General features: G+C 35.7%; 1 protein-coding gene across 1 annotated transcript in view; it reads left to right on the forward strand.

Moving 5' to 3' along the window:
- LOC136030985 (nicotinamidase-like) overlaps nucleotides 1-18,045 on the forward strand; it is a 94,333-nt gene that overhangs the window by 74,825 nt on the left and 1,463 nt on the right. The window contains exons 7-8 of the mRNA XM_065710141.1: nucleotides 2,709-2,877; nucleotides 8,861-9,003. Of these exons, the coding sequence (XP_065566213.1) occupies nucleotides 2,709-2,877; nucleotides 8,861-9,003 (312 nt within the window). The remainder of the gene's footprint in view (nucleotides 1-2,708; nucleotides 2,878-8,860; nucleotides 9,004-18,045) is intronic.

An 18,045-nucleotide genomic window follows, 5' to 3' on the forward strand; every position in this document is an offset into this window, starting at 1 on the left:
AATCTTTTTGGTCGCTGAAAAAGGATTCCTGAACTTTTATTCTCCGTCGGAAAGAGCCCTCTTTCGATATTCTAGGACCACTGGTTCGATATGATCACCACTGGAAAAAAAAGATTAAAAAAAACACGTATCCACGATCTTTCTTCTTTCAAAAAATACAAAGTTCCTCATTTTTGCAATTGGAGCTTGAAACCCTAATAATAGAGTTCTATGATACGCTCAATCTTATTGTGTGGTTTTCATTCAGTTATATAACTTTTATAGGTTGTTTCTCCCTTTTTTCGAAAATCAGGCAAGTTTTTCTCAGGTTCAGGTACTCAGATCTTTGTCCACGGCCATTGAGCTATTTTTTGTTGTTTTGTTTGATTTGTTTGAGCGTTTTTGTAACTTTATTTACTTATCTTGTATACTCCTCGATTTTGATGGGAAAAAATAATTCGATACTGCAGAAAATATATACGTTTTGGGGAAAAAGTGTTTAAAATATGATGAAATACAAGACAATTGTAAATGAAATCATATAACCAAGGGAAGAAAAATAAAATTAGTGTTTCCCAAAGTATAGTACCGAACACTTAAGTAGTAGTGTTTTCCGAAAACTTAAGTAGTACACTTAAGTTTTCGGGCCCTAACAGGGCCCGGAAATGTACAGTTTGTTCCATTGCTATAGCATCAACAGGGAGATCTTGGGGGACCAGACCCCGCAGCGCCCTTAGATCCACGAGTGTGATAACCCATCCGCCCCAGTAAACATATGTTTAAAATAATTGACAGTGCTCACATCTAATTTAGTTAGCATATCTCGAATTTGTTTACTGAGTTTATATCAAATTCCAATTCAATACTATTAATAATCTTCCATTCTCAATGCCCTTTTATACAAAACATCGTGTCAATAGAATATGTATTTCAAGTTTTTTGTGTACGACCCTAGTATGAAAATTATGTCCCCGTCTGAATATGCAAATGGGACCAGACCCCCAGCGCCCCTAGATCCACGAGTGTGATAACCCATTCGCCCCAGTAAATATATGTTTAAAATAATTGAAAGTACTCACATCTAATGTAGTTGGCACATCTCGAATTTGTTTACTCATTTTATGTCAAATTCCAAATCAATACTGTTAATAATCTTCCATTCTCAACGCCCTTTTATACAAAAACATCATGTCAATAGAATGTGTATTTCAAGTTATTTGTGTACGACCTTAGCAGTATGAAAATTACGTCCCCGTCTGAATATGCAATTTTGAGCCTCGGGTGTAAAGTCTGTCCCTGTTGATGTTATAACGATGGGATAAATTATGCATGGACTGTAATATGCAAATGAGGTGTACCGTCTGAAATTATAGGCAATTTATAGAGCCTTAGGCGTAAAGTCTGTTTCTATTGATGTTATAGTGATGGAATAAATTATGTGTTGTCGGGCTCTGTTAGGGTCTAACTACTCAGTTACCCCTAGGGGTGTGAGAAGAGGCTGGTGTGGTATCTCGAAATAATTTTTTTCATTCTTCTTATTAATGCGAATAAATTTTATTCAGACTATAAATTTTATCAAAATTTTATCTTATCAAGAATAGTTTAATTTCTTTTTTATTATTATCTATTGCATCTACAAAAAATGAATTTTTTTTTTATTATCACGAGGAGTAGTCGGCGTTACGGAAATTATGAAAACGGGTACACATATGTCAAAAGGTTAGAAAACCAAAACATTAATAGTAGAAAAATTTGAGCTGGTAATTGAAAAGATAGTATGTTTCAAAACATAAAATTTGTCTGGAGAATGAAAGAACTGAAATTTTAGTTTCTTTAATTTTTCAGACTTTTTTTGTCGTTACTAGCAAGTAATTATTTGTCCAAGAATTTTATCTGATCTACGGGATGAGACAGGAACAATTTCTTATATGAAAAGCTCAAAATATTAACTGTTCTTGTGTTCGAAAAAAACATTATAATGAGTTTCTAATTTTTTTATAAATGATTTTTTTTATATTAATTCTTAAATTCCAATTAAGATACAAGGAAGCATAATAAATCAATTTCGTTTAAAAAATTGAGTTATAAATACCACTTATAAAAAAAACTGTGGCAGTTCGTGGCCTTTTTGACAAAAAGGCCACAAATTGCTTTTTGAATTATCACAGATTATATATAAATGATTAAATCACTTAGAAACTTTATTTTAGGTAGAAAAATTTCTTCAAAATTTTCCAAAAGCCAAGAAGATATTATCGAAGTTTGTTTGTAAACGGTCGTTCTAAAGGTCAAAAAGTTTGTTTCTAAGAATGCAAAATTCTACTGTCCAAATTTCTAGGCAATAAAAAAGGTCGCGCTGCACGAATATGACGATTTCTGCCATTTTATGGCGCATAACGGCAATCCTGGAACCTCAATACGTACATTTCTAAGCCAAACTGTTTGTATACTAACTTTAAAGATAAATATAGAAGAAGTGGGGTAATTAATCCCTAGTCTCCCTTTTTGATATACTATACATGCAATATGAATTTTTGGGGTTATAACTCTCCTCTTAATACAAAAATATTTGAATGTACATGAAAGGTCATAATAACATTTAGCCTAAGAAAAGTGTCTATTGACAAAGATCTTCCCTCATCCTGCTGGGAAAACAGCACAAATTAATTTTTGGCGTTTTAAGTTTGTTTTTATTATGTTATTTATTTGGTTATTTGTCCGCACTTAAGGTAGTAGAGTCTGGTATGACCATTTATAAAGGGACAACTCCCGGAGTGGATTTCTATTCAGCATTTTGGGACAACCAGAAAGTAAAGTCGACAACTCTGAACGAAGAGCTGAAGAAAAGAAGGATAACTGATGTATATTGCTGTGGAATTGCTTATGATATTTGCGTTGGTAAGTCAAAGCTTTATTGTGACTTTTGTTGAATTTAAAAGCATGTATCATAGTCATAAAAGTGAATTTGTTCTCTGTGTTTTTGGGAGAGCCGAGGAAACGGTGGAATTAAAAACAACTTTAGGCTGGTATCAGTAAGATTTTGTCGTTTTTTAGTCTTTACAGTCGTTTTGAAGCAATAGAAAGGTCGCGTCACGAAAACGTAAATGTTTTTGGTGGTGGACCATGTTTCAAACTTTCACAATTTCAAGTTGCAAATAATAGGTTAATCGGTAATTGGTTAAATATTTAACTTTAGTCCGTGGAAGTAACAATCTTACCTCTCTGTTTGCAGTTACGCTTCTACTATAGTCCAAAAAATGGATAAATTAAAGCTGAAACAATTCAATTATCAAGGAGGGCACAAAAAAAAATTTAGTGTTTGGAATTGGGTAAGGTGAAGTTATGTAACCACATTTCGCACCATAGTTTACAACTACCACCGAAATTCAAGTACCAAGAACAGCAACATGAAATTTTATTGCTTAAAATTGGTTTAGTCGAAGTTTAGGTAACCACAGTTTACAACCTCCATTTACAAGTACCAAGGAAACTCGAGTACCAATTAAATTTTAGCAACAACAACAATTAAATTTTATTGTTTGGATTTAGTTAAGGTGAAGTTTACATAGCCGTATTTTGTACCATAGTTTACAAGTACCAAAGAAATTCAAGTATCTAGTACAGCAACATGAAATTTTATTTCTTTGAATTGGTTAAGTCGAAGTTTACATAATCATATTTTACGCCAACCTTAGTTTACGAGATCCAAGAAAATTCAAGTGCCAAGGAGAGCAACAATGAATTTTTACTGCTTAAAATTCGTAAGGTGAAGTTTGCATAAGCATATTTTGCAACATAGTTTATACAAAAGGAAATTCAAGTACGAAGGACACCAACATGAAATTTTATTGCTTAGAATTGGTTTAGTCGAAGTTTAGGTAACCACAGTTTACAACCTCCATTTACAAGTACCAAGGAAACTCAAGTATCAAGGACAGCAACAATTAAATTTTATTGTTTGGAATTAGTTAAGGTGAAGTTTACATAACCGTATTTTGTACCATAGTTTACAAGTACCAAGGAAATTCACGTATCCAGTACAGCAACATGAAATTTTATTTCTTTGAATTGGTTTAGTCGAAGTTTACATTAACGATATTTTACACCGACCTTAGTTTACAAAATCCAAGAACAAAATTCAAGTACCAAGGAGAGCAACAATGAAATTTTACTTCTTGGAATTCGTAAGGTGAAGTTTGCATAAGCATATTTTGCACCATAGTTCATACCATGGTTTACAAGTACCAAGGAAATCAAGTACCAAGGACAGCAACATGAAATTTTATTGCAGTATTGCATTTTTTTGGTAAAAGCAGGGGGTTAAGTTAAAGAAAAAAACGTGCAATGGAAAAACAGTAAAAAGTAAGCTAAAAATAGATGGCACCTAACAGCTAAAGATGGTTAGCTTTACTTTTAAGGTGAAGTTGTCTCTAAATGTTAGCAGATTGCTATTCTTTATTATTTAATGACTATTGTTTACGGTTTAATGTACAAAAAAATCGATTTTTCAGCTGTGTTTTTCTGAAATGGGAAAAATGCAGATACGAACTTTTTTCTATCAACCAGCGATTTGCTGTAAATAACTTTTTCGGTTCAAATGCTGGTAAACACTCAAAAATGTTTTTTAGTAAAGCACTATCGACATAAGAAATTAAGGACTGAAGAGGCGCAGCCCGCCCTCATACACGGAATAATTCATGCCTCTTTTCTGTTTCAATGCTGCTATTCACATTCATTTCCATTTTTTTTTACTTGATAGTATCGTGATTTAGATTCTAAAAGAAAAATTACTGCGCACTGGACATGTAGTAAAGTATTGAAGGAATTCTTTTTTTTGGAATAGGTAAAAGCCAAAGAGAAATAGAGAATTTACTTTCCTATTTTTCTAAATAATTTCTTAGGCCAAACTACCTTTCCACTTATATTACCTTAAATTACCTTAACTGAAATCGCATATTCTAGCAATAAGGTTGAAGAACCTGTAGATATCGCCAGGTTGCGTTGACTCGATATTCTTGTCACATTTCATGAGTGGATCATCACTGATTACATATATACAGGACAGTTTGGCTTCATCGTTGGGTCTCTTTTTAAGTTTCGCCGACCGGGCGTGTGTGAGGGCTGAAAGGGGTTGGTGGCATATAATAGACCCTACTGGATGATATTGGTTCGTCTCACTGTGTCTTCCATGATTTACCACTCTAGTCGCGGTCAACACCAATCTTCAAGCTGTCAACTGATATGACCGACACGGTAGGTTCGCTGAGTGAATTCAACAGTGGAAAAACAAGACTGGTGAAGAAGTTGAACTCTTCACGCTTTCTGCTAAATTTTTTACCTATTTTCATGGGGTTGCCTCGTGTTCTGTTGTATTCACTGTGATCGAAAACGGGCGTAATGGTATCACTGTTCATCATCTTAAATGCGAGGATGACGTTTCTTCTCTTCCTACAGTACGTTAGGCTATGCAGGTCAAGCTTTTTTAGCTGTTGCTCATAGGAGATTTGTTGTTTGGCAAAAGGGAGCTTGGTTGCTCTACGCTGGACCTTCTCAAGTATCGCTATGTCATACTTATACTGGGGGTTGGCAACCGACATGCCGAACTCAAGATTGGGACGGACATCGTCTGTGTAAAGCTTCTTGATATCTCTCGGTTGGTGACTTTTTACTGAACACTTGATCGAACCGAGGACCTTGTTTGCCTTGGCTGCTTGGTTCCGACAGTGACTATAAAATTTAAGCTTATCATCAATGATTCAAGATCACGCTCTTCCTCGACACTCTGAATGGGCACTGCGGCACCTGCAGATTCAACCCTGTGATAACTCGTGATAACTATGATAGGGATAGTTTGGACCGAGATGCAGGACTTGGCATTTGCATCGGTTGAACTCGAGCGTCCAGGTTATTACCCACAGACAGATGTTGTTGAGATCGTTTTGCAGAGAAGAGCAATTTTCTGTTGGTGCTGCTAAACCAAAGAGTTTGGAATCGTCTACATACAGTTCCAAGCCATTCTTGACAACCTCCGGAGCGTCATTTACGTAGAGGTTAGACAGTGTTGGGACTAGTTTGGTCCCTTCGGGGACACCACTCTCGACGTGAACTGGTGTGGAGTAGATGAGGTCACCTCTTTTATAATATACAGCGGCAATCTGGATTCTATCAGATAGGGAGCTGTGGATCCACTGAGCAAAATCGTTGTCTATCTGATATACTGACAGCTTGATCTCCAGGTAGCGGTGAGACATTTTATCAAGGGCTTTAGCTTGATCCATTAGGAACACGTTCACTGGAAAACGCTGCTCCAGCAGATCAGTTATAGGTTCATAAGCTAGTATTAGATTTGTTTCGATAGACCACCAAAAAGAAAGCCATTCTTGGTCGTGCGTGCTATGATTGCATCACTGACTATCCCTTCGATAAGCTTGGCCACAACCGAGGTCAGGCTAATGGGTCGATAGTTCTCAGGCTGAGTTCAAAAATCCTTTCTTTATATCAGAATAATTATGGTTGTCCGCCAATCTACAGGTAGGCTACTAGTCTGAAGGGACTGCTTGAATAGCGAACAGAGCGGCATGGCTACTATATCCGCAAGTTCTTTAAGGAGCCTGGGATGTATGCCGTCTGGGTCTTTAGCTTTATTTCGGGCTAGTTTACTCAGCCTTTCCTTAATCTCGCCCATTGTGATGTAAATTTTTGGCGTTGGGTGCTCGACCACCCTGGGGGGGGGCAGGGCACAGTAGCTCGTCAGGGAGGTCCACTGAGAAGTTGGATGCAAATGTATTGTTCAGCAAATAAGAAATGGCCTAGGAAGTCACCTGGTTTTGGAGAACTGTTTCCAAGTCGCTATGGCTTCAGAACAGGGGAAGATGGTCCTTAACAAATATTTGAATGTCAGCAGCCTCTTCACACGATTTTGGTATTCCATATGACACAATGTTAAGCAGAAGTTTCTGTCTTTCTTTTCAAACTTCTTACTGCTGTCACTATGAGACTGGCTTAGCTTACTTGTAACTGTGTCTTCTATTTTAGTTTCCACCTCGGCTAGGGAACATTTGCTACAACATCACTTTCTAAGTTCGAAACTTACTATTCATGTTCACTACTTCATGCTTGAGATCTTCTCAAGACTGATTAAGTGAGGCAGTCACAGCTTTTGAGACAGCTGTTTCAAATAGCTTTTGGGTGGTGTCTGAGCCTGGGCTGGTATTTCCACTAACCTTACAAACCGGGCAAAACCATTCATATGTGAGACTATCAGTTATTTATGAGAACAGTGCATATTCTGACTTTGAAATCTCGATAGACTCTGCGCATAACCATTTGTCACAACCGTCACATGATAAGGCCGAAGACTGTTCATCAAGTTGAACCTGGCAGCTACCACATTCATCTTCGTTCTTTTTAGGACTTACCCAGATTCTCTTATTGGTTGTTTTGGGCGGCATTTGAAACGGCGGCTTTACAGAGAAGAAGGATAATGTCAATATTCTTTCAGTTTTTAATTCTCTGCAATAAAGCAGGTTGTTACCTTCAGATCTTACTCAGTAAGGGAAGCGCTGATCCCTGCTCACCTGATCCCCGCAGTTAAATGGATTTTACTCCCGGCAAACTATTTTAATTATTTTATAATTAAAATAAAATGGAAATGTAAAAACAGGCCTACATTTTAATTAAGACTGTGAACTTAGAGAAAGAAAAATTATGTTTTTGACGTATTCTTGTGAGCCAATTATAATTTTCATAATCTTTGGGGAAGCATGATTGGTTTGAAAATCTCGCGCAAAAATTGAAGCCAATAGAAAGACCAAAAATTAGATTCTACCTAAATGGGCTTTCCTGTGTAAAACGTAAGCTAGTAGAAAGAGCAAAAAAAAATTTGAGTCACAAGATTTTCTACAAGGAACCTCTGCTTCTCTGTGTTAAACTTATTTAGGTACTCACGTATAAAAACAAACACACTCGAAAAAGTTTGCTGTCTTAGATATGGAAAAACCAGTTTTATCTGTCTATATTCAGAGACATTTAGCTTAGACTCAGTGGGAAAACTACGATGTAGGTGTATTTTAATTAAATATTTAGTATTTAGAGTTGGTATTTTGGTCAGATTTGGTATTTAATATAATGCGTTCCGGCCGGCCTGCTTTCCATAATTCTTTGTCATAGTTTCCATAATTTTGTTTCTAAAGTATTATATTATTACCATGTTTTGGTATATTTTATTAGGAATAATCTATCTTCACTTATTGGGTGTTTTACGTTTAACAGACAAGTACCATTCTTTCTGCCTTGCAAATGATAGCTAATCGCCCTGGGGGACATTCGAGGTAAATACACGGTGTAATGCTCTCGAGGGGGGTGGAAGTGGGTGACCATTCTTTAGATGGCAGTAAAGACGACTGGCACTGCCTTATAAAATTGCTCATGTAGGCGTATACACATATTCATATTCGCCCGTAATTTATGTCAAACTGTTTTATTTCACTCTTATTTTATAATCCTCATTCTTTCTCCTTCTATTTTTTCTATTCTCCTTCTCCATTCATATTCGGTCGTCCTTTCTGTTCAACTAAATTTATTTCACTTTTATTTTATATCTCTCGTCGTTTCTCCTTCTGTTTTTTCTATTCTCCTTCTCCATTCATATTCGCTCGTCATACCTGTTAAACCGTTTTATTTCACTCTTATTTTATATCCCTCATCCTTTCTCTGTCTATTTTTTATTCTCCTTCTCCATTCATATTCGCTCGTCATGTCTGTTAAACTATTTTATTTCACCCTTATTTCATATCCCTCATCCTTTCTCCTTCTATTGTTTTCATTCTCTTTCGCTTGCTCAACGATTTTTTTAACTTTTTTTCCGAATTGCAAAATATAGGAAGAACAGCTGCTGACTCTCTAATTTCTGGCTACAGAACAGTCATGATTGAGGATGCTTGCCGGGCAGTCAGTCTTGAAAATATGAAAAGTACCAAAGAAAAGCTTGAAGGCCTTCACGCAGTTTTTGTCAATTCGGATAAGGTAAGTTAATTGAGGTCAAAACAAAAAGAAAATCGAAAAAGGTTTTATCTAAAAATAATATCTACTCTGTTGAGATTTTTTACTACCTGAACGATTCAGCTTTGATACCCCATGCCGTATTGAACATTTTAAAGTTGGGTGCAAATAGCATCTTTTAATTACTCAGTTGCCGAGATCAAGCTCTTCTGAAAATCTTGGAATCTGGAATCTGGGAATCTGGCCAATCGAACGATTCCTAACAGCTTTGCTAATAAAATCGTTCTGAGAATATTGGTTAGTTTGCACGTCTCTCGTTGCTATGATCTCAAAAGAAAGGAAATTCAAGAAAAATTCTGTCCAGAAAATTCTCCTGCGGAAAATTTTCCCGTGGAAAACTCCCCCATGTGGAAAAATCCCCCTCCACGGAAAATTTTCCCCAGAAAATTGTCTCCCGCGAACCCCCCCCCCCGCCCACCTATTAATAACTATTGTATTTTTAAGTTTAATATCATTTGAAAAATTTCCCCCGTCTCTCCAGCGGACAATTCCCCCCCCCCTACAGATAGCTCATCCACAAACCCACCTATAACTTTCGCAAGAATGGACTAAAAAACTTCTTTAAAGTTTCTTGGTGATCGGATGAACAGTGTCGCAATCAAACAGTTCGTGGTAACGAAATGTAATTAAGGCGCGACTCGGCCCACTAGTAGCCAAAACTCTAAAAAACGGAGTTCGGAAAAAAATTAATAACTAAAAAAGAATCGGCTTTTCTTGCTAGTTCCAAATATAATAAATTTATTAAGCTTCATGTTACAAATCAGAAGCTACAAGCCTGAGAAAATGTGTCCGATTTTTGAAAAAAAGGGGGAACACCCCCAAAAAGTCAAGTGATCTTATGGAAAATGATACCATCAGATTCGGTGTGTCCGAGAATCCTTATATAGGGATTTTAATCTCTATCTAAAAAAATGTGTTGTTTTTTTTTGTCAGAAGAAAGATCACGGATGTTTGTTCATTTCTTTTGTTTTGTTTTATCTATTTTTTTTTTTATTCCCATGGGTGGTCTTATCGAACCAATGGTCCTAGATCGGAAAGGTTATCTCAAAAATTTTAGTGTTCTTTTTAAGTAGCCAAAAAAGTGGGAGGATATCTAGCCCACGTTCCCTTCCCCCCAAAGACATCCACTAAAAATTTTTGATTAGCCATTTAAGTTGGCATTTTTGAAACGTCCAATAACTATGCCTTTGGAGATGACAACACCCCCATAACCCCTGGGAAAAGGGCTGTAAGTCACGCAATTGGCCAATTGTCCACATTTAAAATTTTTGGGGGGAGGGGGGGAGTTTTCTGCTGGGAAATTTTCCTCGGGGAGAAATTTTCATGGAAAGAAAAGTCTTGGCAAAATTTTTCAGGGGATATTTTACACAAGGGGGAGGGTAAGGGAAGGGGGTTACTGGCAGCACTTGAAAGCGATTTAATTTAACTGTTAGAGATTTAGGCTAAGGTAATTTTTAAACCAATACTTGTCGCAGATATTTTACTTAATAATTTCGGTGGGGGAGTGGGTGAGCTTAAGAAAAACGTAAATAAAGACCATTGTGTAATACAAAAATGCAAGGTGAACATCTTAGCAATAAAGCAAGTTCGGGTGTGAACCCCTCCTCCTCTCATGTGTTCCTCCCTCGTCTACTAAGTCATACTGAATTTTGAACTTATCCATCAATTAGGGAGGGGAACAAATGTCTCTAAGCTAATTCCCCCCATGTTTTGATAAATACGTGCTTTTGGCATTTTTATCGAACAAAATTAATGAAATTAGAAAATTGCTTCTTCCCCCTAGATTTCAAAGGGAATATCCCCCCAACCTCCCCCTCCCACCTCCTGCATTTTTGTGAACTGACGCAACTGGTTTTTAAAGAAACTCATAAACCCTAAGAAACAGGAGAAGTAATGTTTTCAATATTTTTGATATTTAAATGTTTTTTTTATATTTGCGCAGGAATTATTATATTTATTTTGGGGGTGTGGGCGTATTTAACGGACTTTTCAGCAGGTACGTAAACCGAGATTTATCTCTAGGGCAATGGCGTCAAATTAAAAAAAAAAGAATAGCAAAACAGAAATTATATAAAAAAAAATTATATAAGAATTACTTTATAAATACTTAGTATCGTTAGGGGGGGGGGTGATTTTGGTGGCTAACACCCCTTCCACATACGTAGCAGGAATCCAGGCTCACCAACGCAGCACAAATAGATGTTTGATGTAAAAATTACATGCATGAATTATATGGAAATTAAAGACAATGACAAAAATGGAGAAATCACAAAAGCTATGAAACATCGAAGAGACCATTTATGAGGTCTTCTCCGTGTATTTCCTATTTATAGATAGTATTCATCAAATAAAATTTAAGTTAATTTTTTTTAAATGAAACAAAGATTTAATCGTAAAAGATAGAAGGTATGTTGGTGATACAATCAATCAATCAATCAATCATTTGTTTATTAAGAGAAAATAAAGAAAATTTACAAAGCTTTAGGCTCTTTGGCCTGTGATGGTGGGAGACTAAACATTACATCAATTAATATAGAAGAAAAGCAACAAAAAACAAAACAATGACATATATGCTTACGTAGCAGAAAAAAATGAATATAGAAAAAAGAAAAGAAACGAAAAACAACAAAAGCAAAACAATGACATATCTGCTTATGTACTAAAATCAATTAATAAATGAATATAGTAAAAAAAAGAGAGAAAAACATACCTACCAATCAAAACAAGTGGAATATATAAATTGAAAAAAGAGAGAGAAGGGAGGATGTACCTGAGTTTTGGGTATTGGAAGTGGTCAGTCGGGAGGACATTAATATTTTATTTTTTTTAATATCAGGACATTAAAAATAGTTTCAAAATTCTTTTGAAACTACCAAATGAGTGTGATTATTGAGCTGGTAGGCTGTTCGAAACTTTATGACAAGCAGTTGATGGATTAAAGTCAGATCTCATCGATTGAGTAAACAAAATATTAATATTCCTTGAATTGCGAAGGTGATGCATAGACCTATCAGTGACGAAAGAAGGAGTAGTTTGTAGGGCTGAGGGAACATCGCCATGAAGTTGATGAAAAGTGACTGACGCGCATGAAAGAATGTAGAGTGACCGCAAATCAAGTAAAGGGCTAGTTAGGTTAGTTGTAGAACAATTGGTTTCCTGTATAAGCCTTCTTGCTTTATCATACGACTTAGATAAGGTAAAGGTAAAGGATACGGCATTAGACTTTACAGTCCCTACCGGCGGTGCTGATCTCCGTTTCTTGGCCCTTCAGCCAGGAAGTGCAATGGGGAGTTGGGGGCAAACCATCCTGTGCTTTCACACACCCTTCCTGTTTACCTTCCTCAGATTTCTCCAGGTACCCATTTAGAGCTGGGTCGACTCTGGCTAAGCTTACAGAGTCACGCCACTGACCCCCGTCCCAACTGAAGAATTGGGTACACTGGGATTCGAACCCGCGTCCTCTCAGACAAAGGATCCCGAATCCAGCGCACCAACCAACTCGGCCAGGACGGCTTAGATAGTGGTTTCAGAAAAGAAGAAAAAGTTGACATCCATACAGTAGGGCAATAAGAGACGTAGGATTGAACTAAGTAATGGAACAGAATTTTTAAAACTGATAAAGGAAAAATATGCTTTACTTTCCTCAGAATTCCAAGACTCCTTAAGATCTTCATATTAATTAGTCCAGTACGAAGCTTGAACGAAAGGTTCTCATCAAGAAGGATACCGAGGAATCAGACATATTGATCCTTAGGTCTAGTAAGAGAACCCCCTAGAAAGGTGGATATCAGTTAACTGAGGGCACGCCAGAGAAATATGGGAAAAAATTAAAAAAAATACTAAGGTAGATTAGATGATTAGCCTTAAACAGAAAAGATTTTTAGCAAAAATAGTCATTATTTCTTTAGAATAAGTTTTGATTATACTCTTGCGTCTGAAGCATTCTCCAGTGACAGTATCCGTCATTAATTAGTAGAACTTTTTTTTCAGTTATATATTAACTTATAATTATGTAAACATATAATGTAATTAACCAATGGTGTTCGTTTCGAAGATGCGGGGGGTGTGCTCCTCCCCTTATGTACTAGTGGATTAGTGGCTGGGACCGCTTGCTCTGGTTTGGGTTGGGACGAAAGTTATTTTTTTGTGATTGGTTTTTAATAGTTGGGTTTTTAATAAGTATTTAATTATTAAGAATGTTTCTTTCTGCAAACAAGTTTGAAAAAAGGTTTCAGTTACTTTGTGCGGTCTCTGTTAGATTTTACTAATGACGCATAACACCAAAAAGTATTTAATTAAATTTAGGTTTATCAAGAGAATTTGTCCGTATTACCACAAAAGCCAACTGGGAGGCGAAAATCTTCATTTCGTAATAATAAAGAGGGGAAATTTTAAATCCTAACTTTTTTAGGTTGTCGAAATGATATTTCAGGATTGTGCTGTCACGACGGGGCTGAAAAGCAAAACACTGGCTTCTATTTACTATTAAATAAAAAAAAACAAGTTTTTTTAACTGAAAGTAAGGAGCGACATTAAAACTTGAAACGAACAGAAATTACTTCGTATATGAAAGGGGCTGCTTCCTCCTCAACGCCCTGCTCTTTACGCTAAAGTTTGACTCTTGCTCTTAACTCTTCTTTTTAAAACAGTAAAAAACTTTAGCGTAAAGAGCGGGGCGCTGATGAGGAAGCAGCCCCTTTCATATACGAAGTAAATTCTGTTCGTTTTAAGTTTTAATGTCGCTCCTTACTTTCAATTAAAAAAAACTTGTTTTTTTTTATTTAATTTCTGAACGTTTTTGAATCAATGCATGCTTTGATTTTGGCTCTTCGCAGAGGAATAATTAAAACGAAATTTGCATATTTATTTTTTTGGCTAAATGGCTTTCTCATAGTTTTGGTCGAATGATTTTGAGAAAAAAAAGAGCGGAGGAGGAAGCCTAGTTGCCCTCCGATTTTTTGGTTACTTAAAAAGGCAACTAGAACTTTTAATTTTTTACGAATGTTTTTATTGGTAGAAAATATACGTAACTTATAAATTAGCCTACGTAACGAACTTCTGTATTCTCGTGTTTTTATTACATATACGAGGGGGTTCACCCCCTCTTTAGTACCTCGGTCTTTTCGCTAAAGCTTAAATTTAAAAACTTTAAATTTTAAAGTTCTTTTGTATTATTTTTTCATTTTTTTTAAATAATGCTAGAATATCCTGCGCTCCCTTTATGGAAATTGTCTTCCCCCATGACAAATTCCTTGATGGAAAGTTCCCCCAACATATCCCCCTCTTTTCAGCCCCTCCCCCTAACCGAAAAATCCCCCTGAAAATGTCTGTACACTTCCCAATAATCATTACTATATGTAAGCACTGGTCAAAGTCTATAACTTGTAGCCCCTCCCACGGGGACTGTGGGGGATTAAGTCGTCCCAAAAGACATAGTTATAATGTTTTTCGACTACGTTGAATAAAATGGCTATCTCAGAATTTTGATCCGTTGACTTTGGGAAAAAATGAGCGTGGGAGGGGGCCTAGGTGCCCTCCAATTTTTTCGGTCACTTAAAAAGGACACTAGAACTTTTCATTTCCGTTAGAAAGAGCCCTCTTGCAACATTCTAGAACCACTGAGTCGATACGATCACCCCTGGGAAAAAAAAAACAGCCCAGACAAATAAACACGCATCCGTGATCTGTGTTCTGGCAAAAAATGCGAAATTCCACATTTTTGTAGATAGGAGCTTGAAAATTTTACAAAATGGTTCTCTGATACGCTGAATATGATGGTGTGATTTTCGTTAAGATTGTATACTTTTAGAGGATGTTTCCCCCTATTTTCTAAAATAAGGCAAATTTTCTCAGGCTCGTAACTTTTGATGGGTAAGACTAAACTTGATGAAACTTATATATTTAAAATCAGCATTATTTATTTTTAATTTTTTTTAAATAGTGCTAGAATATCCTACGCTCCCTTCATGGAAATTATCTTCTCCCATGACAAATTCCTCCATGGAAAAATCCTCCCACGTAACCCCCTCCCCTACACCCCCTTCCAACCAAAAAAAATCTCCTGAAAACGTCCGTACACTTCCCAATAACCATTACTATACCTAAGCAATGGTCAAATTTTGTAACTAGCAGCCCCTCCCCCTTGGACAGTGAGGGAGTACGTCGCCCCCAAAGACATTGTTATTAGGTTTTTTGACTATGCTGAAAAAAATGGCTATCTCAGAATTTTGATCCGTTGACTTGGGGAAAATAAATAGCGTGGGAGGGGGCCTAGGTGCCATCCAATTTTTTTTGTCACTTAAAAAGGGCACTAGAACTTTTCATTTCCGTTAGAAAGAGACCTCTCGCAACATTATAGGACCACTGGGTGGATACGATCACCCCTGGGAAAAAAAACAACCCAAACAAATAAACACGCATCCGCATTTTTGTAGATAGGAGCTTGAAAATTTTACAATATGGTTCTCTGATACGCTGAATATGATGGTGTGATTTTCGTTAAGATTGTAAACTTTTAGAGGATGTTTCCCCCTATTTTCTAAAATAAGGCAAATTTTCTCAGGTTCGTAACTTTTGACGGGTAAGACTAAACTTGATGAAACTTATATATTTAAGAACAGCATTAAAATGTGATTCTTTTGATGTAGCTTTTGATGTTCGTTACCACAAACTGTTTGATCAAATATTTGTTTTCGAGTCTTGCTATGGCACTGAGGCGAAAAAAACTGATATCATTATTTTTTTGGCTGTCTGTGTTGGATTTTGGGTTTGCTTTTTTGCGAATCGGGGTGGTTTTTACAACATTGTTGTTTTTTAGGGGATTTATATAATAGAACGTAAATGTATGAGAAGTGTAAAAATTTTTAATTTAAGTTTTGGATTTTGGTGAGCAAACGGTGGCCACCTTACTGTCTATTTTCATCTAATTAAAGCTCTGCATTATATGACGTATCACCTCCTCTGTTTATCCTAAAACATTAAAATAAAGGCCAAACTTTTTAGAACTTTAATAAAGGATCATATAAGTATATACTTCAAACTCAGTATATGAGTCGAAATACTCATTCAAAGGTCGCAGTAATCATTTAAGAAGGATAGATTTTCGAAAAATTGTTTAAAAAAGAAGGCAAATAATTATGTGTGTGTTCTTTTTAATCTAGTAGGTATAGATGATTCTCTGAATTCTCAGTTTGAATCAGTGGAATGGCATCGATTTTTTTAAACATTTAATAATAAAATGTTGAAATTCACACAACTTGAGTTAATCACAGAAACGGAATGCAACTACAATATTACTTTAGAATTCCTCACTTTCTCAATGCCTACCGGTCACAAAATATGGTAATGTTTTTGTATAGGGGTGGCATATATTTGTCCATAAAACTGTCTTAACTGCTATATATACCGCTGAGAATTTTTATACTCATTTTGATACATGCCATCCAATCATATTTCCACGAATAGTTGTTTATGAAAAAAAAATTTACAGGAAAATTCTCTTACTTAATGCTTTATCTGAGTCAAATTTCAAATGTTTATTTTTGTACTCAACAGAAATATCGAGATTTCAACTTTGGATGTAATTTCTGAAAATCTCAAGATTGAAAAAAATTTAATTAGAAATCTGTCACAGCTTGAAACCCTGAGAATTTAAATCACCCATCTATACTTATCAAATACAAAAATAACAAACTCATAATTATTTGTTTTTTAGGGAGTATTTCGACTCATATACTTAGTCTTAAGCATATCAATACATACATCTTTATCAGAGCTCATATTTTTCTGACGATTTTGGTCTTTTAGGATGAATAGATGAGGAAATACTGAAGAAGAGCTCTAAACTGACAGGACTAGCCATTATAAATGTTCGTTGAAATCTTGAGGTAGACACCAACCTTGTAATAAATAGATATGGCGGGAGTGGAAATACATAAATAGACTTTTTCTTATAAAATTGTGAATTCTGTGATTTAAGCGACATATATCGAACTTTAAAAGTGGAAAGATACGCTACATTGTTATGAAAATTAAAATTTTGTTTAGAAAATTGTTGAGATTTCATTAAAGTTGACACTGCTCATTAAAACACTATTTTTAAAAAGAAATAGCGAGTAGTTAATGCTTTATTGCCTATACTTAAAACCCTCGTTTTAAATTTCTTTTATGCATTTATATCTCTTCGTTTTGTTTTTCTTGTTGCACCCCTAAAAGAATTAGTATTTAGTGTTTCATATATCTTTTACCAAATATACAAGTTGTATCTTTATCCTCATTTCCTACTCTTCATTACTATTTTAGTTACTAAGCGATGCCGCAAAGTTAGGTCACATGCTAAATGGTTTGACCTGTACAAATTGTCACAAAGAGTGCATGACCCCAAAAGATGGTTCAAGACCAATCTTTTTGAAAATTAAACTAAAAAAAGGTTTTTTTAAATGAAAGTAAGGAGCAACATTAAAACTTAAAACGAATAGAAATTACTCCGTATATGAAAGAGGCTTTTCCTCCTCAAAGCCTCGCTCTTTACGCTAAAGTTTGATTCTTTCTCTTAACTCTATTGTTAAAACAATAAGAAACTTTAGCGTAAAGAGCGGGCGTTGAGGAGGAAAAGCCTCTTGCATATACGGAGTAATTTCTGTTCGTTTTAAGTTTTAATGCTGCTCCTTACTTTCATTAAAAAAAATTTGTTTTCTTTTATTTAATTTCTGGACGTTTTTGAATTAATGCATGTTTTGATCTTGGCTCTCCGCACATAAATAATTAAAACAAAATTTGCATATTAATTAATTGCAATTAATCGGAAGATTTTGATAAAAAAGGAGCGAGGGAGGAGGCCTAGTTGCCCTCCAAGTTTTTGATTACTTAAAAAAGCAACTAGAACATTCTAGGACTACTCAGTTGATACGATCACCCCCGGGGAAAAAAACAAATAAACACGCATCCGTGATTTGTCTTCTGGCAAAAAATGCGAAATTCCACATTTTTGTAGATAGGAGCTTGAAA

This window comes from Artemia franciscana, chromosome 9 (assembly GCF_032884065.1).
Source record: "Artemia franciscana chromosome 9, ASM3288406v1, whole genome shotgun sequence".
NCBI classification, from domain to species: domain Eukaryota; kingdom Metazoa; phylum Arthropoda; class Branchiopoda; order Anostraca; family Artemiidae; genus Artemia; species Artemia franciscana.